Source organism: Oculina patagonica, chromosome 11, assembly GCF_052425735.1.
Source record: "Oculina patagonica isolate OP01 chromosome 11, crgOcupat, whole genome shotgun sequence".
Classification (NCBI taxonomy): domain Eukaryota; kingdom Metazoa; phylum Cnidaria; class Anthozoa; order Scleractinia; family Oculinidae; genus Oculina; species Oculina patagonica.
Window position 1 is genome coordinate 154,987 of NC_135768.1, and position 22,858 is coordinate 177,844.

At 38.4% G+C, this 22,858-nt stretch overlaps 2 protein-coding genes across 3 annotated transcripts; both read left to right on the top strand.

Annotated features, from left to right (window-relative positions):
* The first annotated feature begins 1,772 nt into the window (after positions 1 to 1,772).
* LOC144630074 (protein Wnt-3a-like) lies at positions 1,773 to 8,660 on the top strand. 2 transcript variants are annotated; one of them, XM_078488355.1, is made up of 5 exons: positions 1,773 to 2,206; positions 2,326 to 2,510; positions 2,629 to 2,876; positions 6,813 to 7,078; positions 8,109 to 8,660. In XM_078488355.1, exons 1-5 carry the CDS (start codon positions 2,165 to 2,167, stop codon positions 8,577 to 8,579), a joined length of 1,212 nt encoding a protein of 403 aa, XP_078344481.1. In that variant the 5' UTR covers positions 1,773 to 2,164; the 3' UTR covers positions 8,580 to 8,660. The 2 variants fall into 2 exon arrangements, with proteins under 2 accessions (XP_078344481.1, XP_078344482.1); XM_078488356.1 differs by having other exon boundaries at positions 2,156 to 2,206; positions 2,307 to 2,510.
* Positions 8,661 to 11,632: 2,972 nt separating this feature from the next.
* LOC144630030 (uncharacterized) lies at positions 11,633 to 16,939 on the top strand. The gene is made up of 7 exons (XM_078488308.1): positions 11,633 to 11,820; positions 12,648 to 12,766; positions 13,860 to 13,929; positions 14,487 to 14,603; positions 15,237 to 15,425; positions 16,044 to 16,154; positions 16,717 to 16,939. The coding sequence occupies exons 1-7, from the start codon at positions 11,650 to 11,652 to the stop codon at positions 16,891 to 16,893; spliced, it is 954 nt and encodes a 317-aa protein (XP_078344434.1). The 5' UTR covers positions 11,633 to 11,649; the 3' UTR covers positions 16,894 to 16,939.
* The last annotated feature ends 5,919 nt before the right edge of the window (positions 16,940 to 22,858 follow it).

Below are 22,858 nucleotides of genomic sequence, written 5' to 3' on the forward strand. Positions count from 1 at the left end.
AGTCGCATCAAGTCATAAAAAACATTGATTTCATTTCCTCACGTTAACTCCGTCAAAACATGCAACAAGCAGCAGAGCTAGAAACCTCGCTAGTTTGTAGGGGGACGTTTTAAAACGAGTTTTCAATATTCCATAACCGTCAACGACGGCATAGAAAAAATCCCGAACCATGCAGCAAAACAGATTGTATCAGTCAATATATAAAAGCTAAAGCTGATCTGAGTGGGTTCGATAGCGCTTCTTGGATAACAGGGAACAAATTCTCCCTACTTGTCGCCATACATTTCTAGTAGTTTATGAGAATTTGACTATCAGAGAATCGACTTTGGTCAGAATAAACGGGATGGACCGCCGACACTTTGTGTAGTCTTACACACACGTGGTAAGGTGCAGGACGGTCTCGTTGTGGGACATGGGTGGTCTTTACTTGATAGTGTATCATATAAGATAGCATAAAAAAGAATCTTTGTCGTCTCGATGTCAAGTGGGAAATAGTAATTTGGAAATCTGGCTAAGAAGAAGATTAGCAAAGATTAATCTACTTCACTGCTGAGAGCTTATTGACATCAAAATACTCTGGCCTAATTAACCCAACAATGTTTTTTAATTTTTTTGAACATTCAGTGAAGCGATCATAGTTCTCTGGCCTTGCCCGGATGAATCGAGTTAACGCCTTTTTGCTTCCAGCAAGGAAATCGTGTTTTAAACTCAGTAGTTTTTGTAATTACAGGCACTGAGACATTTCCAAGGGTGTTTAATTATCCTGAACAACCCTCGACCTTTACCGATTATAGCCCGGCCCTAAATGATTTCATCTACACACCAAGGAAGCGCCAAAAAGAAGTCTTCGAACTTATAAATTTCGCGGTCAGATAAACCATTTAAGCGACAACAAGAAAACAAAAAGTCGTAAATTTGTAACCCTTTAAGGAAATGATCGTTACGTTTTTCGTTAAGGGCCCTTTTTTGAGAAAATCTGAACAATTTTTCGCACTAATTTGTTGTGTCTTTCAAGTAAGCCGCTTTGGTTGGATGTTTACACAGAGTAAAACCGACTATATTTTAAATCCCTGATAGATTGCGCTAGACTCTTTTTGATGAGATGTTGACACAGCTTTAGTTTGCATGAACTAAACCTTGTGCTGGATTATGATATCACGGCTGGTTTTTACGCACAAACCAGCTGCCACTTCAACTGACATTTTTCGCGAAACCCGCGCGATTTCCAAAGCCACAGACAAACTTACGAAAGAAAATATTTGTTCGTTGTCAATATGGCGGAACAGCTTTGAAAGGGGTTTCGGTCGTTTTATGTGTTTTATGAAAAACAGCCCGCGATGTTTTCAGACAAAAATCGAGACAGATCATCATTGCAGTTGTCGAAGAGTTCGTTTGATTAACATTTCAAGGATAACCGTACGTCGAAATGAATTAACCAATTGTCGGCGTCGCACCTATGTGACAACGGCGAAAAAGAAATCATTTCTAGCCGTGATTCAACAAAACTTGCACGTAAGGAACAACTAAAACAAAAAACGAACTCATGTCCGTTTCTTGTCCTCAGTGTTTCAAATCAAACTTTCTTTTTCAATCGCTTCCTTCCTCACTGGCCCCTAGAGGCCTCACAAAGCGTATATCTATTGTATCACTCCGAGATAACTATAATTAATTGATTGTGAAAGGTATGTAATATATTGTGTTGAAAACGGCTAATTACTCGAACAGTTTGTTTTTGCGCTGGCCAAATTCCGCCCACTACAATAGAAGGGCCACGCACTTCCGATAAATTCTGACATAGCGGCTTCTGAAAATCGGGAAAAAGTTGATTCGCGGGAAAACGTTTCAAAGAGAAAACTTTACCATCGCCGATAAAAGCCTTGTTAATCCCAGTTTCAGTGAACACACTCAGTTTCTCACATTGATTCCGTTAGGAGTGATTCTGGTTTTAAAGCGTTCCTGATAATGACAATTAAATCGATATAATTTCACCCATCGTGTGAACTTCTTAAGCGTTATTTTTAATCAACGCAGTGAACCGATGAGATATTTGCCACCCAAAACAAATTGACCAAATTTCATTCTATTAAACATCGTAATAAAGCTTTATTTGAGCGGAACAATGGGCTCGCTTGATATTAATTCGAGCGCTCTCTGAAAAGGTTCGATGAAGGCGACGTTGCGTCATTTTCAGGGCGACTTGATTTCGGTGGGTAGGAGGTTTTAATCACTTTTTGAATGCAGGTTTTATTAGCTAGTTTGAATGACACCCTCTTAAACTGTTGACACCTGGTTAATTCCAATTCCAGCCTTTTATTCGGCATTTAGGAAAAGACACGTCTATCGAGTATTACGACAAAAAACGTGCGGTTCTCTCAACTGGAAGAAAAACCCACTTCAAAACGATTTGCGTTGAAAGGCCCGCGGCGAGTTAATCAAGCGACAAAGATGAGATTTCTTTGGGTCTTCGTTATTTGTTTATGTTTCTGTAAAGACAGCGAATCGGTTTGGTGGTGAGTATTTTACGTAGTTCAAACTTACCTTCGTTTTTGTTGAGTCATCTCAACCTGTTCAAATATCTCTGTGAAACGGAATGAAAAGTGAACCGGTCTTCATTTCTACTTTTCCCAGGACGTTAGGAACACACACGCCAATTTCTACAGATCCAGCGAAGAAAGCAGCTCTCTTGTGTTTTACAACTCCACAGCTTAACACAAAACAACGAGACCTCTGCCGTAAACACCCAACTCTAATGGCGAGTGTCGCTCAGGGAGCGAAAGAAGCTGTTGAAGAATGCCAGATTCAGTTTCGTTTAAGGCGATGGAACTGCTCGGCTGTGCCTGAATCTGGGACGCTGTTCGACCCGATACTTAAGCGAGGTAAGTGTCTACATTTAGAGTATTACACATGACTCTATGAGTTGACAGGTTTAAGAACTGTTTACTTAAACCGAGAGGTTTCGTTTTCTTAGTATATAGTTTATTTGTCAGGAACTAGAATTTAACAGACACTAGATTGTCAGTCTACTTTTAAAACTGACACACGCGGCGCTCGTCCTATTGCAAGTTTTACCATTTATCGGCAGTTAGTTTAGTTGTGTGGCCATTGTAGGAAACTAGCTAATAACTTTATACCTTATTCATAGGCGCTACGCTTGTGATCTTTAAGTCGCTTTTGTTGTGTGAAAATCACACATTGGCCAGTTTATTGATTGTTTACAGACCTAAGATTTTTCATGATAAATACTTAGACCATGAAATGGTGCACGAATCTTCTTTTGCAGGTTGTGTTTTTTTCTTACCCTTTGGAAATTTTAAGACGTGATACTATTAACGAAATTCAAGATTACTTTTTGGTTGCTTTTCTAACCCCCGTTGAAGTTCAAAAACCGGAGAGCAAAGAAAAACAACTGTTCGGCGTGATGACTGACTATCAGTTTTGTTGCGACAACATTAGAGTTTTGTTTCATTTTGTTATTCAAAAAGACCGTCTTTTAATGTACAGTTATAGAACGTCTTTTGGAACAGAATCCTTTATTAGGACAACTGCTAGCTTTTCAGCCGAAAAAATATTACAAATTTTAACTTTTGTCGGTGCTACTCTTAAAACGTAAGGTATTACCATCAAATTGCAATGGCTAACCACATTAAGCTATCTATAGGATGTCCTCTTTAGAGAAGTTCAATTTGCGGTACATTATCTTTACTTTCCGAAATGATAGTCTTGTCTTTCACGAAACAATTCGATTCCTATTTTTTCCTTGCGTTTTCATCTTGAAAAAATGTGGCCTCTTTAAAGTTAATACGTCAGTCGATTTAGTTAATCCAACTGAAAATGCGAAAGGAAACCTCAAAATCACTTCCATTATAACAGACAAACACCGGTAAAAGACATGATAAACAGTTTTAGAGGAGTCAGTCAAGCCATTATGTACAGTTTTGTGAGATTATACTGCCGCCAAATTGAAAAAGACTACTCGGAGTATGTGCTGAGTTATAAGAAAACGCCGTACAACTCCTAAACTTGGGTGAAATTGAGGTGCGGTCACTGATTATATTTCCTTGGGGAAAAATAGTTGGAAATGACCGGTACGGGCGACAAGATGTTTTCTTTATAGCGGTACGGGTTCGCCGCACTGTGTTTATTATCTGACCCAGACATTATCAGTCTTTCTTTGTGTTTGAATCCCAAGTTGATGTTCATAAACAAGTTTCAACTGCACTGAAAGGGAGAGAGCTAACGAAGTGAACATTTTCACAAGGCAGCTTTACAGTTTCCATTGTATGTGACAACTCGAGAAAATAGCAAAAAAATGTTCAAGCCGTTCAAATAAGATAGAAAAACGAAAGAAAACGCCAGGATTATTGGGCGCGCGGGCGTCGGGTAGCTTGATCACTCTTGTTCAGGGTCTGCTGCGTGCCGGCCATACCGTCATGGATAGCCAGCGATCTCTATAGAAAGCAGGCGATTTTACGTTCTTAGTTGATCTATAGCTTAGAAGCATATCTCAAGTTGCACCTTACTTCGCTGTAACAGTAACTAACTCATGTCTGCTCGAAAGATTCGACGGCTTAATCATCTTTCACCAAATTTTGCGATCTACACCCGCAATAACTCGAACTTCCCGCTAACTCGAACCTTTTTTGATTCCCCTCCAGGTCATCTTCTTTCATATTTTACCCTCGAAAACTCGAACCCCCGACAACAAGAACCTTAATCGAATTCCTTTCAAGGTTCTACATATTGAATCCAATTGTAGAAATTATATTGGATATAGGGGATGATAACTCGAACCTCCCGCACGGACCTTTTTCGATTGCCCTACTAATTTTACCCTGGCGAAAACTCGAACCCCCGATAATTCGATTTCCCTTGAAGGTTCGAGTTATCGGGACCCAGTATGTTAAAACTCAGTGGAAAAGATCGTTCCTCAGTCTTCACTCCGAAGATATATTTGTTTGGGTTATGGCTGCCCAATGATTGCATGTCCAAACTTTGCAGAAAAGTTATGGCGAAAATAAAAAGAAAACTGTAGAATAGGTATTGACTAAACTGATTGCAATTTCTGGGCAATAAATTCATTTTTAGCTGAATAGTTACAAGTTAGTTGTTTAAAATAAAGTAAAGAAAATAATTTCGCTTTTGATTTCCTATTCCGGTTATTTCAACAGTTTATATGTTTGTTTTGGAATACATTTCCTTGGCACATTCTGGAAATATATCTCGCTTAGACTAAACAAATTGATAACATTCCAAAGGATTGATTCAACATGGGCGAGTTTTCCTTGGAGAACTGATTACGAAATATAAGTAAAGTGCGCACTGTTATCACAAGAAAAAAAGAGAAGTACCTCTTTTGTTTTTGGCTGAAATCAAATACCCGAGTTAACCTCCCATGCATTTAAATTTGCGTCAATGAAAACTGGTGCCGCGTTACACCAACCATTGGTACTGAAGCGATTCGATCAGGAAAGCAATGTACTGATGTAAAACCACACCTAACTTATCTAAGCACATGATTCATGGGATTTTTTTTTTACCAAACTTAAACTTTATCTGCGGAGTGAACGGAAACGTATATCTGGAATAACTCACGCTGGGCCCAAGGCCCATAACATTTACTACATTTTGTGCAGAGAACTGATTGGGAAACTGAATTTTTATTACATTTTAGTGAATTAGGGTGATCTGACTAAAAGTGAACTGATGATAATGTTTTATAAGTTACTTCTTCTTTAGCTGTAGAGAAAACATTTCCTTACTGAAATATGCGAAACTGGAAAACTAACGAATAATCACTGCATTCCTCGCACATTCAACACTCAGGACATAATAACCAACAAGCAAACTTGTTTACTTGTCAGCATTACTCACACTTTTACTTGATATGGTTTTGATTATTAGTACAAGACCGCCTTGTATGAGATAAAAAAAAAACTATTAAACAAATACCATGAACGCAACAGCTTTTATCAGTTTAATGGTCCACACATTTAAGGTCACCTTTAATCACAGTCTTAAACTAATGTTTTAAATTTTTTCTGGTCACGGAAACAAATATGTTTATACAACTCTCCCAGCCAGCTTAGCCAGTCATTGATCACATAGAATTATAATTTATGTTCCATGCTTGATTTATTAAAATACAAGAAAACAGTCGAAGAATTGTTCTGACAAATCACTAGGTAGGCTTGAGTTCAGATATGAGATACTGATATTTTGAGTCCCATGCAATTTTATCGATCTCTATTGCTAACTTCAACTAATTTTAAGTAAAACTGTTTACTTTGGCACGAAGATTTTTGGCTTAGTTTAAATACAGTAGCATATGCCAACGACATAAGCCTTGCCAAGAACAATCAGTCTGTTGACTATATGGGTGGGTCCCTTAAATTCTATATTCCCCAACACACCTTCTACTTGGTAACTGGTACTTACAAGAGGTTGCTGACAACTTCGTGCGCGGACCAATCAGAATAAACATCTTGGATTTTTTAACCAATCAGAAGTCAAGACAAAACCTATAGTAACTTGTCTATAGTGCGTTTTCCCGCGCTGGCCATAAGAGATTTTTTACCAGGGTCGAGCAAAGAACTTCTTTATAACTCTGTCGAACTACACCTTAATTAAATTGATCCTCTCGCAGAACCTGTTTATCAAGTTCCACTATTTTCTTCTTAAAATGATCTTTTATTTTATATGTACGGTATATACGCAATATCTCTTCTCGAGTTAGGTCATAAATAAACGTTTGATTAACTGATTGGTTGAGTCAGTATTCCCCAACTCATATACGTTATTTATTGCCTCCTTAGCAAGTCGAGAATCAGCGTATCTGCACGCTATCACAGCCGCTGGTGTGGCGCATGCTGTCACGGCCTCATGTAGTGCTGGCAATATCGAGAGTTGTGACTGTGACCGTTCGATGAGTGGCGTGACACAGAAGGGTTGGACATGGTCAGGCTGTAATAGTAACATCAAGTTTGGCAGTTGGTTTTCAGAGCAGTTTACTGATGCGCGAGCGAGAGGCAATAGTCCACGGGCTGTCATGAACAGATACAACAGCAAGGCAGGAAGAAAGGTAAAGATTGTAATGAAATACCGCCGCACTACATGCTTTTTCATATTTCTTTGTTTTCTCTCAAGTTCCTTATGCTATTATTTAACAATTATTGGATGAGGTTGAGCATGATAGCGATAATTATCAAGGCCAAAGTCTCTGTTATCTGCCGAAGCCGAAGGCTGAGGCGGATAACAGAAACTGAGGCCTTGATAATTATCGCTATCATGCGAAAACCGAATCCAATAATTGTTTTATTATGCACATTCCTGAGCTGCACTTGTAAAGACAAGAGCGCGCACAAAATATACTTTTATAAGCTTACAACCTTTCGTCACTTCTGCATGCATAAAACTATTGTCTGTAGGTATGACGTCACTTCTACATATGTAAAATCTAATGTCTGTAGGTATGACGTAAGAGAAACAGCAAGCAAGAATTAGCTGCGTGCTTATAGCCAATCAAAATCAAGCTGGTGACACCAATGTATAATAATAGTTTTTATTTGTCAACCACTTATTACATTTCAGGGCAGTTTGGTTTGCAAACTGGTGTTTTTTCTGAAGCGATAAAAAAAAAATCGGAAAGACCCACAGAAACGTTTGGCAAAAGTGTTTTTCGTGAAAACTATAACAATGTAATGAAATGGCAGAAATTGAATATCAATAATTTTTTGCGTATAGGTTTTCATAATTTATATCTTCCTTTTCTTTCATGAAAACTCGTGGACGCCGCCATCTGAAAACACATGACGTAACACGGTTCTTTGCCTTATCAGATTCAGGATGGCGTCGCCCAAGAAAATTAAATAGCGGAAATAACCGTACATTAAGCCAGTTATTGGAAATTAAAAGAAAATAAACTACGCAAACTAAAACGATTAAGGTATCCATAAAGACGATTTTGAGGTAACATGATGGGCAAGAAAAGCTTGTCATATACGTAAACAGTGTATGCGCCACAATTCTGGTCAATACTCAGTCTCTGCGAGCAACTTTAACAAACTGCATTTATTGTAACACTGCTTGTTTTCGGTTGTATTTTATTTCAGGCTCTGTCAAAGCTAGTATGGCGGAAATGCAAATGCCATGGTTTATCCGGTTCGTGCTCTTTGAAAACATGTTGGATGCAACAACCTTCCTTTCGTCAAGTCGGCGATCATCTTAAACTAAAATACGACAGCGCGGCAGAAATGATTATAAAACTCAACAGGAGAGGAAAAGAACGTCTAAAACCAAGATACACTCACTTAAAGCGACCTACAGACGCAGATTTAATATACTATCAACCGTCGCCGAATTACTGTGATGCAGACGCAAGCGAGGGATCCCTCGGGACTGCGGGAAGAGAGTGCAATATTTCTTCATCTGGAATCGACGGTTGTGAGTTGCTATGCTGCGGGCGGGGCCATAACATTCAACAAGTCAAGATTACAAGAAATTGCAATTGTATATTTCTTTGGTGTTGTCAGGTGAAATGTCAAAAGTGTAGAGAGATTGTCAACATGTACACTTGTAAGTAAATTAGCTGGATTTCGCGGCCAGAAAAACTGTAGTTTATTAGTTTTAACATGTAGATATTTCGAGAAACTGCTTGTAATAGTAAAAAAGTTTACTGGGAAAAGGACAGAAAATTAGTTTGCTTTATTATAAAACAAAGACCATAATGATTCTATCTGCAGTAAGGTAAATGGTTAAGAAGAAATATGTGCCTAGCTACCTCAAAAGAGAATTAACCGGTAAACTACTCCCATTAAATATTAAAATATATGAAACATTTTGCTTTGTAGTAAAGTGCAGATCGAGGAATTGCCTCTGTGTGCTCAGAGAATCGTTATTAAAGAGACGTATAATCTGTTCTGAAGCAAGAGTTACTTTAACTAGTCAGAGAAAATCTACATTTTCTTCAATGGAAATATCACTGTTTTCAATATCGACTTTTGCTGTAGAAAGCCCATGAACATGACTTAAGTTATTGATGAGTAAAGTCGCGATCGATTTTTCCAAAGGCGGTTAGCATGCTTTACCGCTGCTTTATGGAAAAGCAGTACTAGATAGGTTTTGCTTGTGAAGTCAATGTTATTTTATATACCTGAACAACTGAATTTGCCATGTGAATGTAGACAGCGACTTTCTAAAAAAGTGTCTTAAAAGATATGTTATGTACAAAATTACTTATTTATTGAAGGAAACCTTGTTAACTTTATAAGAAAAACACAAAAGAGGGTGTTCAGGATGATTGGGGGGGGGGGGGGAGATTGCGATGTGTACAAACAGATTAAGAACAACAAATTCAAAATCTGAGGCGAAATTTTTCTGTGAAAACTGGAACCAAAGGAACCACAGAATGAATCATTGTAGCGGAAAAATTCTTTTAACCAATCAGAACTAGCAGTCTTAGAGAGAAGAACTCGTCCGTTACAACGATGCACGTGATTGTCTGCCCAAAAGCAACGTTTGTTTTGATTGGCTGGTCGTACAACTACCACTGAAAGGATCGTCAAACTTAAGACCAAAACGATTTTTACATTACAGTGCTTTGATTTAGCCTTGATCTCAACAGGTTTGTTCTCTTATATATCCTGCTAAAGTATACCTGTTATGTCTATAATACGGCTGAACTACTAAGTCAGTGCTTAAATCGAGAGGAAAAAGGCTGATTCAACAAGGTTTGGTATATCAGTGTTAAACTGTACGTGAGAAGAAAAGTGCTCTTTGGTCATATAATTAGATGCTTATATAAAACGATCTAAAATAGATAACTGTTAGTTAACATAATACATAGGCAACAATAATAAAGAAAATGGTTAATTTGTTATGTTTCTATAAGGTGGATTTCGGTCTGAGCATGTAAATATTGTATCATAAAAAACAGTAAAAGAATCTTGTTATAAGAAACTTTGTTTTTAGAAATAAAATAAAAAAACGGTAGAAAAGTCATTGCTTTATTGGTTCTTTCTCTTTAAAAGAAAGAAAAGGAAACTGGGGAGAGCGTAGACGATATCGGTTCATAGCCTTTCACTTTCACTGTCCGATTTAAGTAACTGCCACAGAATTCTGATATTAAGGACATTTAATATAAAACCTCCCGGCTATAACTCCCTCTGAAAATAAGCTTCTTAATTAATTAAAGCAAAAACACATAAAACTGTCCAATAATTTTTTCTGATTATAAAACTGGTCCTCTATTGTACAGTTAATTCTGTTACAATATGTTGAGACATTTTTTACGTTCATTTGTCGATCGTAAAACTTACTGTGTTATATTTCATATGATTACTGGAGTTATTTTGATGACTAGTTACCTTGCCGTATACACCTAAAAATATTCAGACGCAAAATGCCATAAAATAACCGCAAAATTCGTCCTACTTTCAGAAGCCCCCGACCGAAATTAGGTCCACCGTTAAAATTGTAAATTTATAGGAACACTTATCGTAAAGAGTAGGGCGCGAAGTTCCCGGCGTTGTGGTCTGGTCTTTGCCCGTTATACCGTTGTACTGTTGAAATGCTTGGAGATATCACCCCCGATATTTCACTCTTTTTTTATAAGAACCAATTTTATAAGAACGTTGAGGCCGAAATTTGCCCCAAACTTTAAGAAAATATATGGGCTAAAATAAGAACATCCTCAGGCTCAGCCAAATTTTACGCGTTCTTATAAAAGAAAATGAGTGTAGCTATGTTATAAGCTACAGTCAACTCTCTCTTAACGGACACCTCTATAAGACGGACACCTCCATAAGACGGACACCTGGTGATGGTCCCTGCCGTTTTTCAGTCATTTTACTGTAACCAAACTCCCTATAAGACGGACACCTCTCTAAGACGGACAACGGACACTTTGAAATCATTAACGGACACTTGAGAGGTGTTTTTTTATCATGCTTTATTAGTGAAAATACTTACAAACTTCGCAAAGTTGGTCAGTACCCTAAGGATACGTGTATACCAAGCTTACTAACCACCAACAATGACGCTTTTACGGATTACTTCTTTGCTTACGTATATGGACACTAAAGAGGTCGTTCTCTACTTACATTTTTACAGTTTGTAGAAGCTCTCAATTTTGCTTTAAAAAGCAAATACGGTCCTTTTATTATTTTAGTCTTGTTGCAGTTACCAAAGGTTTGTTGCATTGTGCAAAGGCTTAGCTTTATTATCTCAGAATAACTGGTATCATGTAACCTCGACTCTCTACAGAGCAGACACCTCTCTAAGACGGACAGCTGCGGCCGGTCCCGAAGGTGTCCGTCTTAGAGAGAGTTTACTGTACTCTACAATCCGAAGGTAAATAGAGTATTCATTTCACTTCACTTCACTAACTTTACTTATCCACATGAGCAGAATGTGCCTTATACTAAGTGAGTTAAAAACTTAGTTCCAGAAATTACCGCAAGCAATCTCCACCGTCTAGCCTGTTCTAGACTCTCGATTTGTGGTGAACGGAAATCAAAGTGACAGAACAGGAGAGAGTTGGAGCGAGCGAGATTGGGAGCTAGGGACGAGAATATAAAGGCCTGGCTGCTCGGAAAAACAAGGCCTAACCCACGGAAAACGAGGAGGACTGGGCCGGTCAGGCAGCAAAGCAAGATGGCGGACGAAATCATCCCAGTAGTGGATTTTGATATCATGGGTTTAAATTGCCAGAACCGTCCATCCCATGATGAAGAATCCGTAAAGATGCTAGCTGATAAGATACACACAGCTTTTAGTACGATTGGATTTGTGTATTTAAAAAATCACGGAATATCTGAGGCAGAGGTATTAATATCAGTATTTTATATCAGCTGTTTTTATCCACCTATCAATGGTTTGCCCCAGGATGGGGGGGGGGGACCCCAGGGGAATTTGACATTTTTTGGAATCCAGAGTCGAATGCCCCACCCCTGGGAACCTAGCGAATGTCAAATTTCACATATCTCCTCTTAAATTTCTAACCCAGCAGACCATTTTAGATGTCAAAATCCCTTCCCTGGGAGAGCTTCACGATGTCAAATTCCCGTGGGTTGCCCGCCCCTCCCCCCCCATCCTGGGGCAAACCATTGATAGGTGCATTATGTCTTTATCAGCTAAGTATAAGCTTAATTACCTACAATCTTTGACAAAAGTAGTTGACACATTGACTTCGCTCTGCGGTTTTTATGACAAATTTACCACTACTTTTTAAATTTCATGACTGTCTGCTAAAATGGCCCCCTCCCCCCCATCCAATGTTGTAAAATGGTAGCAAAGGACTCCTAGAAACAAACTACAACATTGATTGGGGGAAGGGGGGTTGGAAAGGTGGGGCAAAAGGATGAAATTGGTCCATATAACAATAAACAAGGGCGTAAATTGACAATGGGTCAACACTTTTGTCAATGATTGTAGCTAGTATCCTATGCAGTGTGGCTTGCAGTTGTCTAAATGAAAGATCTTAGTTGCTAGGGTATAATTTAAAAAATTTAATTCTCCATGGCGTCCTAAGCCTTCCTAAGACAATCTCTCACGTCTGAAATCAAATGCCCATTAAAAGATGCCTTTCAGTTGTTAGGGGCATATAGTTGAACATTGTCTTGATTAATGTATGCAATTATGTTTTATTTTAGATTTCAGAAGTTCGCAAGGCAGGTGATGGATTTTTTAATCTCCCAACAGCTGTCAAAACACAATTCACCCGCCCCTCCGATGGTAAAAACTTTGGCTGGGTGTCCCTTGAGAGAGAAAGGTAATATGCATTTTTTTTTCCTTGTGTGATCAATCGGTGTCTGACATTTGCAGAATGCAGAATGCAGAATGCAGACTATAGACTAAGAGAATATATTGTGTTACCTTTACCATTAATGATTATTGAAACCTAACCGTAAACAGGCTAACCGAAGTGCTATTGAGGCTAACCAGAGTAAATAGTAGGCTAATTGGAGTGCGTAGTAGGCTAACCTGAGTGAGAAGTTCACCCTGGTTAGCCTACTACACACTCGGGTTAGCCTACTATTCACTCCGGCTAGCTTGTTTACGGTTAGCTTTCAATACTGGTAAAGGTAACAATATATTCTCTTAGTCTGCAGTCTGCAGATTTCTGCATTCTGCAAATGTCAGATACCGGTTTTTTACATTTACCCTTCCAGTAGCTTGGCTCTCACAATTTCTTGATCACTATCTCCTGGAGTTGTGGGTGGCGTGGGGAGGGGGATGGATGGGATAGTACCTAGGCACTCAACAAGAAAAGAGATTGGTAGGGGGAGGTGGAGGGGTACTTGGGGGGTGGTGGTGAATGAGGCCATGACTAACTACCCCCAGGGCTACTCTCAAACTACCTACGGTAATGATATAGTATTTTCTTTGCAAATTAGTTGTATAACAAAAACATATTGTTGGCTTGAGGGTGTGAGGAGCTAACTCTTGGTAGCAGTGACTACTGACTAGGCTGGTTAAATGGACACTCACCAGTTTTACTTCAAAAACTCAAAAGCCTGAAGACATATGGAAATTACAAGTAGTGGTACTATTTTGTAAAAAAACACCATCAAAGTGCACTGAAGCGATAAACAAGTGATGCCATCAAGAACTTTAGATCTCAACTTGAAAAAGTCAGGCTGATTTGTGGACTGTGTTTGTGAACTGGAAAAAAGACCTAAAAATTATGGTTCTCTTCTTCCTTCAATAATAATTAACTTTACATCTCCATCTTGATGTGCTAGTGCATTTCATGTGCGAGAACACCTATTTGCCAGTTATAGTACTTGTTACTGAAAAGCAATAACATCCCCATGACAGTGTCCCTTTAACTCTTACATTATAAGGAACATTGTTTCCTACAGCTTAAATCCTTCACGACCAGGAGATTTAAAGGAAGCCTTTAATGTTTGTGAGCTTCAAGATGAGACACAGGTAAGAAAAGAATTTTCTATCAAACATTCCAAACTCAATGTTATCATGCTAACATGGCATCCTAAGAACACATCATGTTGTCTAGTAATTAACCTCAGTCTGTAGCTTAAAATGATGGGATTCAAATTGATGCGACTTTCCAGTTGTTATAAATGTACACTGTATATTTGGTACAGCTCATCTATTCATGGGCTCATAAGGGCAGAACATACAGTGATTTTTCTTTAAACATGTTCCAGTCATAAAGTCAACATAAAAAAATTTTAAGTGGTAATTAAATCAAGACATGCAACATGTTTTCCTTACCTACCCAAGGCTTGATACTAAATTTGATGTTGCATAGAGTTCTAAATTAAGGTTGGCACACATGAGGGGACTAGCTGCAGGGACTGGTCCCCTCATGTGACCTTTCTACGTTGATCATTGTTGGGGAATATTTCTAAAGACCTGTGTTGTGTAGTGGCTTAAGATTGACCAGTGCATTTTTTTTGTTGTCATTTTGTTTTGTATTAATTTGTGTTAATGATAATAATATTATTTTTACATTATTTAACTAGAGATGGCCAGATCAAGAGGTTCCAGATTTCAAACCTGTGGTCACATCATTTTTCAACAAGTGTAGAGACCTAACATTCAGAATTCTTGAAGTTGTCAGCATTGGACTCAAGTTACAGGTACTTATAACTCACCGATTAACTTTCATGACTTGAAGCAATTTAGCAACAACACCACGTAACTGTTTTCTAATTTTATACAGAGGTATGATTTCCCAGAAAGGCAAATGCTCAAAAAGTATCCCATGTTTTGCTTTTTCAATAATGAAAATGTGATTGTCATTAATTAGGCCATCCATAAGTATGTATATGTACTTTTGAACATAATTGTGTAGAATTCTCCAAATGTGGCTGGGTTGTCTTGTAAAATGGTCATGTTATTGCAATTTTAGATATGTGAACTCTGAAATTCAATTCTCAACCAACAGTTTATGTTTCTGCTGCCGTCAATCATCTTAGCGGACCTCTTGGGAAACAGAAGTTCACTTCAACCTGGTCAAAAGGTCAGGTCTGTTGTTGATTGGTAGATTTGGTTCCTTTTTGTTTTTTTGTTTTTTTCATGGTTTGTTTGCTGTCGCCATAATTATGATTGATGGCAGCGAAAAACGCAATCGTTAATTGGGTTTTGAATTTCAGAGTTTGCATTTCACTGAAAACTGCAATAACCAGTTTGAATTTGCACCTGTGTTGTCCAGATTGTACATTTGTGTGTCCTCCACATACATGTACATTCACGTACCTTTTGCATTTCAGGACCCAAAGTGGCTTACACAAGTACATGGATCCATTGGTACTGTAGAGAATGCAACTGCCCTACGACTGTTATACTACCCACCCCTCCCTAAAGAGTCTAACATCAATCCAGGACAGGTGCGATGTGGAGAGCATAGCGACTATGGTTCCATCACACTACTGTTTCAAGATGAAGTTGGTGGATTAGAGGTGAGGAAACATTTCATTTTGTTGTCTGTGAAGTACTCCCTTCCATTATGTGGCAAATGAGTAGTGCGAGTTTGGTCCATGTTAAATCCAGGAGACTGATCGTATAGGAACATTAGCAGGTCTCGAAGGGTTTTTGCTAGGATCTTACGGATGGCCACTTTTTTAGAGAGAATCATTAAACATGCAACTAAGATTCTTAATATTAATTTTCATGCCCCTGGAAGTGCCATTTGTCAAATCCTATCTTATTGGTGGACTTATTGCCAATTTAGGTGAAAAATTTTTTAAGTCCATCTTCCAATCTAATGGCCCATTAGGGCGGAGCCCATGGCAGGGTACCCTTCCCTCCCTAGCTTTTAATTTTCTGGGAGAGAGGCACTGTGAGTGTAAAGTGTCTTGACCAAGAACACAATGCAATGACACCAGCAGGGGTTAAACCTAGTTTGCTCATTCCCAGAAGTCCAGCACACTAACCGTTAGGTCCAGTTTAGTTGAAAGTTCATAATTAGTTTAGGTAAAAAAAAATTAAAGTCCATCTTCCAGTCTCCTCAATAAAAAACAACTTAATTTTAGCTGTAAGTCTTCATGTAACAAAGAACCTGACAATGTACTCTGTAGGTGCTCCCAGTGAATGGGCAATACATGCCTGCCAGACCTATTTCTGGAACTGTTCTAGTTAATATTGGAGATCTCATGCAGCGGTGGACAGCTGACAAACTTAAATCCACTGTAAGTAGAAAATCCACTCATTGAAAATATTGGCAAAACATTGAAATTTTGCCAAGTTTGTGTGTGCTGAGTCTGATCTTGTGCAGTTCTGCAAAAAGGCATAAGAAGTACATTTGCCCTTCCTATTTCTGATATCAACAAAAAAATTGTCCTCACCTGTCTCAACCCAGGAGAGTATGATTTACGTATAAAAGGGAAGCCTTGAGCCAAGTGGCCCATACTGCCAGAGATTATCCCGGTTGCATTAAGCGGCTAGGAATATTTCTACTTCCCCCCTGGATGGAATGCTAGTCCATATCCCCTCCCCCCCACCCTAGCATTATTTCGGCCGGTACCCATTTTTACACCTGATTGAAGGCCATTCACATATACTGAGAAGAAATTTCCACTTCTTGATTGTTTCCTATTTTCTCATGACCTAGCACATGCTATGTATGGATACGAATGAAGGAGAAAATAGAGATTGATCTTCCACCAAATTAGACCTATCAGTTTTACCCTCATTTACCACCTCTGCGGTTATACAACTTTGTCAATGACCTAAAAGGTGTTTTTATTTCAGAAACACAGAGTACTTATTCCAGAAGAGGAACTAAAGCAGAGAATTGTGCGTCGATCACTGGCCTTTTTTGTTCATCCCGACAATAAAGTCATGATTGAATGTTTGGATGGATCAAACAAGTATCCTCCCATAACATCCATGGGATATCTACAGCAAAGATTTGCCGCAACGTATTGATGGGACATATTCACATTACTAATTACTAACAGTGAATCAAGCCTGATGCATGAAATTTCTGAAATTTATCAAGGGCCTAAGTTTAATGTGGAAAAATGGTTTTAACTTTTCTCCAATGGATACTTCTCACACAGACTCGTTCTCAGTCACTCCCGAGGCGGTTTTGACTAGAACGCGTTGCATCAAGTGAAGGCCGGACTTTTTCTTTGTCCTTCCCAGCCTGCCTCGCAACCTCCATATCATTTCTCCCCAGTCTTTCATCACCTTTGAGAATGAATAAGTAGGGGCTAGGAACGAGTCTGCTAAGTACTCACAAATGTTCAATGTTCATTCTAGTTGTGAAGGGTCCACTTTGGCAGGTCATGGGAAAGTCAGGGAATTCTAAGTTTTTTGATAGTAAGGTAATTTTTTTACTCCACTGCAGGTTTTGATAAGTGATGAACTAATGACCACTTTTTGGGTCAATAAATAGAGACTATTTTGTGCCAAAGGATTTAGTTATGGTCAATGAGAAGTTAATGTGGAAATGTGTGTTTTATTCATGGGTTGCAACCATGATTGCGGTAGTAACAGAAAATGAAATATTAAATATTATTTTTTTAGTGCAAATGTATTATAATTACAGATTTTAGAAGAAGAAATTTAATTTGCGTCATTAGACATCAAAGACTTTAGGCTTAATTACAGAGTTCAGAAGAAATTTTTTTTGGGTCACTACAATCATTGACAAAAGTGTCGACACATTGTCAATTTGGGCCCTATTTTATTGTTATATGGACCAATTTCATCCTTTTGCCCCACCTATCCAACCCCCCTTCCCCCTATCAATGTTGTAGTTTGTTTCTAGAAGTCCTTTGCTACCATTTTACAACATTGGATGGGGACTCGAATGTTGAGAGGATTATATTCTGGCTTCACGCGACAGACACGTACGAATTTTGCCGAAATTTGCTTGTTTTCGCGACACTAACACGCGGTTTGTTTTAACGTTTCTCCATTCGCTTATTTCAACACCCCTCACACTCCTGTAATACCAAAAAAGAGGTACGAAATTTCAAGTACTGAAGAGGCTAAAAAATTCTACTGCCAGAAGAAAAAAACAAATGGGGAAAAAACGTCTGACCCGGTTTTCATTGTCATGCAAATTAGGGTTGTTTGTCAAATTCTCACGTGCCTGCCACTTGAGGCTGGCCAGATGTACAGTTGAATAACGATAACTCGAACCTTCAAGGGAGATCGAAAAAGGTTTGAGATATCGGTAGTTCGAGTTAGCGAGGGTATTAGATTATTAGGGGAAAAAACACCTGGAGGATCGGAGAAGGTTCGAGTTGAGCAGGAGGTTCGAGTTATCTGTAATGATTTAATTTATTACTAAGGCTAAGAAAAACAAAGGCCAAAGGATGAACTACAAAAGAGTCAAGACCCCATATTAAAGCAGATCACCTAAGGTACTAAGATAAAAATACAAAAAACAAAATGAAATTATAATAGTTATAAATAAGTAAACAAGAACAATATTTAAAGTTTTTGCTGATCCATAAAAAACTTTCTAACTAATGCTTTAAAAGAGTTCACACTTGTTGCCTCACGAATAAAAAGCGGAAGCGAACTCCATGTTCCCACTACTCTATAAAAATAAGAATATTTAAGGACGTTCGTTCTTGCATATCTCATCGACATGAAGTCGACAACATTATATAAAGTTTTGAGTCGAGTCTCCACTGCAACTCCGATCCAAGAATCAAAGACTAAAGCGAATGAAACAAGAACAAATTTTAAGTTCCTCACAATTGGAGGAATTTTAAGGTGTTTTTACAGTACTTTGCTGTAACCTACGAGCAGGCTTTCTGCAGAAAAAAGGCTAACTTTGTCGAGGCGAGATGAGACAACTTTGATGCTTACAGCTTGCTTCTAGTTATTTTTAACAACAGGTCACGTTTGTTAGCAATTTGCATGCTTAGTCCGCATTTTATACCTTAGTCAGTGTTTTATACCTAGTCCGCAGTTTGAGTCCGCATTTTATACCCCAGTCCGCGGTGTTTTATACCCAGTCCGTAGTCCGCAATCCGTGTTTTATACTGACCGATTTCGATAACTTCTCGAATAATTCACTGTCTTCTTCATGCATGTTTAGCCCCGTTAAATGCTTCGAAAGGTGGACGATGCTTGGCGAATTATTTCTCACTGTAGATTTGTAATTAAGCTAAATTGTTTTCCTTTGTTGTGGCCCCGGGAGTTTGAAAAACTTTGCCGACAACTCTGATTTTGGACTTAACCTGAAATCATGCCCTCCCTCCCTACTATACTGACCTGAAATCATGTACTACTGGTTAATTTGGACTATGAACTCCGATCACGCGCGCGAGTCACACCACCGCGTGATGTCATCTATGCGTCTGTACTCTGGCAGATCATAAGTAAGAACCAATCAAAATGCGCGTAGAATTCAGGTTATATATTATATAAACTCTCATCGACCATAATTTTTGACCAATCAGCGCGCGAGAATTCTATCGGTTATAAAGGCTTGGCTGCTCAGAAAAACAAGCCCTGTCTTGTTGCTCAGCTCTACAGCTTTACACCAGCTCCAAATGCCTTTTGGACGAGCAGAGAAAACCTTTTAAGTTATCGCTTTAAACTAGTGGTACCTATCGGTAGAAATGCCAACGAGTACAACGGGAGATCGAGAGAAGAAGGGAGGATAATTGTAAAAGTTTGGCTGAAAGTACGCTTTATGATTTTGGTCCGATCAAGAAACATTGGGTGTTTTCTTTGAAAATCTTGAATGTTTCTGGAATAAAATGCGATTTTGTGAAGGCTAAATGAGGAAAAAGTTCTAAACTAATACCGTGGAAGTAGTGAAGATTTAGTGAGAAATCTTCTAAACTCCATGTTTTGGAGAGTTTCAAGCCATTGTTGTTCGATGCCGCTATCGCTGCTGTTTTAGCTTTTTTTAAGTCCTAAAGGTCTAAGGGCCTCTTCACATGAGCCCGGTTTACGGGCTGTCTCAGTTACCAGGACGGATTTTGACGTCTGTTCATATGGAAAATTTTAGCCCGGTTGACGGGGATAAAATTCAAGAAACAAAGCCAAAATGGCGACACATAAAGTTGCATCTTTCGCGACTATCGTAGCTTTATTGACCCTTGTAACTTTATTAATAAAGCTAATTCGCATATTTCTGAAGTGGAAATAGATACAAGGCAAAATTAAGCAATTTTGACCACCCAGTTACGAAAGGGAAGCTATTTTCTCAAAAAAAGTTGCGTCCCGGCGACCGGGCTGGAGTGTTCATATGGGAAAATATTCTTCCCGGTTGCCGAGATCTCGGTTGCAGAAACCGAGATATCGGTAACCGGGCTGGCCCACCTTCTCATATGAACACATCCAAAATTTTACAAAGAAAATAGGAGTGAGCCGAGATCTTGGTAACTGGGCCAGCCCGGTCAACCGGGATCATGTGAAGAGGCCCTTAATCAAAGTTGCTATGACCCACTGAACTGAAATTACGAAACAAAAAGCAAACTTTTACAAAGATTTGCCAAAACAAATCATTTTAAACTTTCCACACTGCAGTTAAATCCACTCAACACGTAAGTATCCAACAAATTTGAGGTTCCATCTTTGTGGCCAAAGATGGAACAAGTTTATTTTATTTTACTTCCATCGTTCCGAGAATAATTCATCACGCGCAATGCGTGACGTCTCAAATGTCACGTTAAACTGTTGTTGTTGAGACAGCTTTAAGGAAAATTCAAGGCCCGGTTGTCCGAGAAAAAATAGCTAGACACTCCAGTAAAAAAATGAAGTAAAGGGCATTTATTTTATAAATTCGAAAAACGAAAAAAAACTCTAAATAGCTCTCTTCTGATCGATAAAATCCACGACACCAAATTCGTTTCCCTGTTGTTTTCATAGCCCGACCTAACTTAATTACGCATGCAAATTTGTATGACTTCGAAATTTTCGAAGCTTTGGAAATTTTGAAGCTTGGTAATGCATTTCTTGCCTTCATCTTAAATGAAATTAAATTCTAAACAAAGTTTAATTCAAGTTTCTTTCGTATTTCAATCTCTAGTTCGGGAATTTTGGCTTTTTGAAGCGAACAGATTTGAAACCTCTCTGCTATCTGACACGCAACTTGTCTGGGAATTTTAGCTGCCAATACATCATGCACGTGCTAAACAAATTAGTAGCGCGCTGATTGGCCAAACTACAACAAAGTGTGCACGTGCTGAACAGATTCTACTCAACGGATTGGCTAAAAACATCGGAAATTGTGTTTTCGACAACTTCCGCCTACATCCTAATATGGTCAAAAAAATATCACTACCGGAACCGGATTACACGAAAATCGAGCTGAAAGATTCTGAGATTTTTTCCGCATAGCCCTCGCATTATACGCACGGCTCTATATACTGCCGCCGAGACAGGCTCGCGTTTTCGCTCGCCTGTCTCGTTGGCAAAAATAGGCACGCCAAGTGTGCAGGAGTTATTTTTTCAATTTATGGGTGGCTTGGGGTGAACCTGGGTGATTGTCCTCTTGGGATGGTTTATGCCATGGGTTGAGCTATTTGTGTATGGTATTTGCTTGCAAACAAAATAATTTTACGTAAATTTTGATACATCAGAACTGTTTCATTCAATACGTAATTTTTTTTTTTTTTAATATTTTTAAGTTTTAATATTGTAATGCGCTTTTGCGCATTTACATGTTAAAAAGCGCAATATAAATTCATAATTATTATTATTATTATTATTATTATTATTATTATTATTATTATTATTATTATTTTCATCATTTAATTGAACAACAAAAACTAATTCAATTATCAAAATGTCACAAAATGGCACGTTCTTATTTTGTTTAAAGCGGTTATTTTGTTGCTAGCTTTGTAGTAACCGTAACGTGTTACTTTTGTTTGTTACGGAATACTTTTGGCTTTTTGCCAAACACTGATACTGTTGTTTTTCTCACTTTTGTAACATGATACCTTCGTTTTTTTAACGAACGTAACACGATACCATTGTTTTTCTCGAAAAAGCCATGTCTCCATATAGCCATTGAACGAAAAGTACTGTAATAAACGAAGTGACAAACGAATCAAATCAAAAACCGCTCTCTTCGGGAAAGTTCTTTAAAGCGCAGTACACCTGGAGTTTTTGTTTCCTGTCAGAACTGTTCAACAAAGATTTTGGTTCATTCACAACGTAAATTTTATTCAACAAACAAGAGGTAATTGAGTTATCAAATTGTCACGGAATGACACGCTCTTATTCTAGTTTTTCTATCGATCGTAGTTGCTTTTAACAGCAAAGTTAATACCTGTACCGGTTCATTAAATGTTTGAACGAAATGTTTTGCAGTTGATTTAATTCAGTTTACTTTGGCGGTTCGTGTCTCTCTTCGTAAATCAAAGGACTCCAAAGTCGAAAGATTATTTCATCGCTTTGAAGACCTTGATGTTCATTTTTTCGACGGTTGAATATTCTGTAGGGTATTCTCTTTCAATTTAAAGTTCCATAAAGGTGTATTTATCGTAAAGGGGGTGAATGACCACATTGAAAATTTTAACAGCGAGACGCGTGGAAGCCATTTTGGTCATTTGCTCTTTAGCAAGGAGTGAGAGACTGGGAACCAGCTGGGAAGAACAATACAACCCAAATCTGAAGTTTACTTACACCTAAATATGGTTAAAAAATACAGTAGAACCCCGGGAACTCGAACTCTGAAGGGAAACGAAAGTCCTTTCGAGTTAGCGGGGTTTCGAGTTATCGGGGTAGATTGAATATTTAATTTGCAAGTTAATAATTGATGTTTCACTGATTTTACAGCACACTCGCAACTTATTTGCAACTTCGTTACAAACTTTCCAATTTCCCAACGAACTTCGCAAAGCGGGCGGAAAAAGTAATGACAACATTATTCTTCAAATCTGCTTTGTGCAAATGTTTTACGTAATTT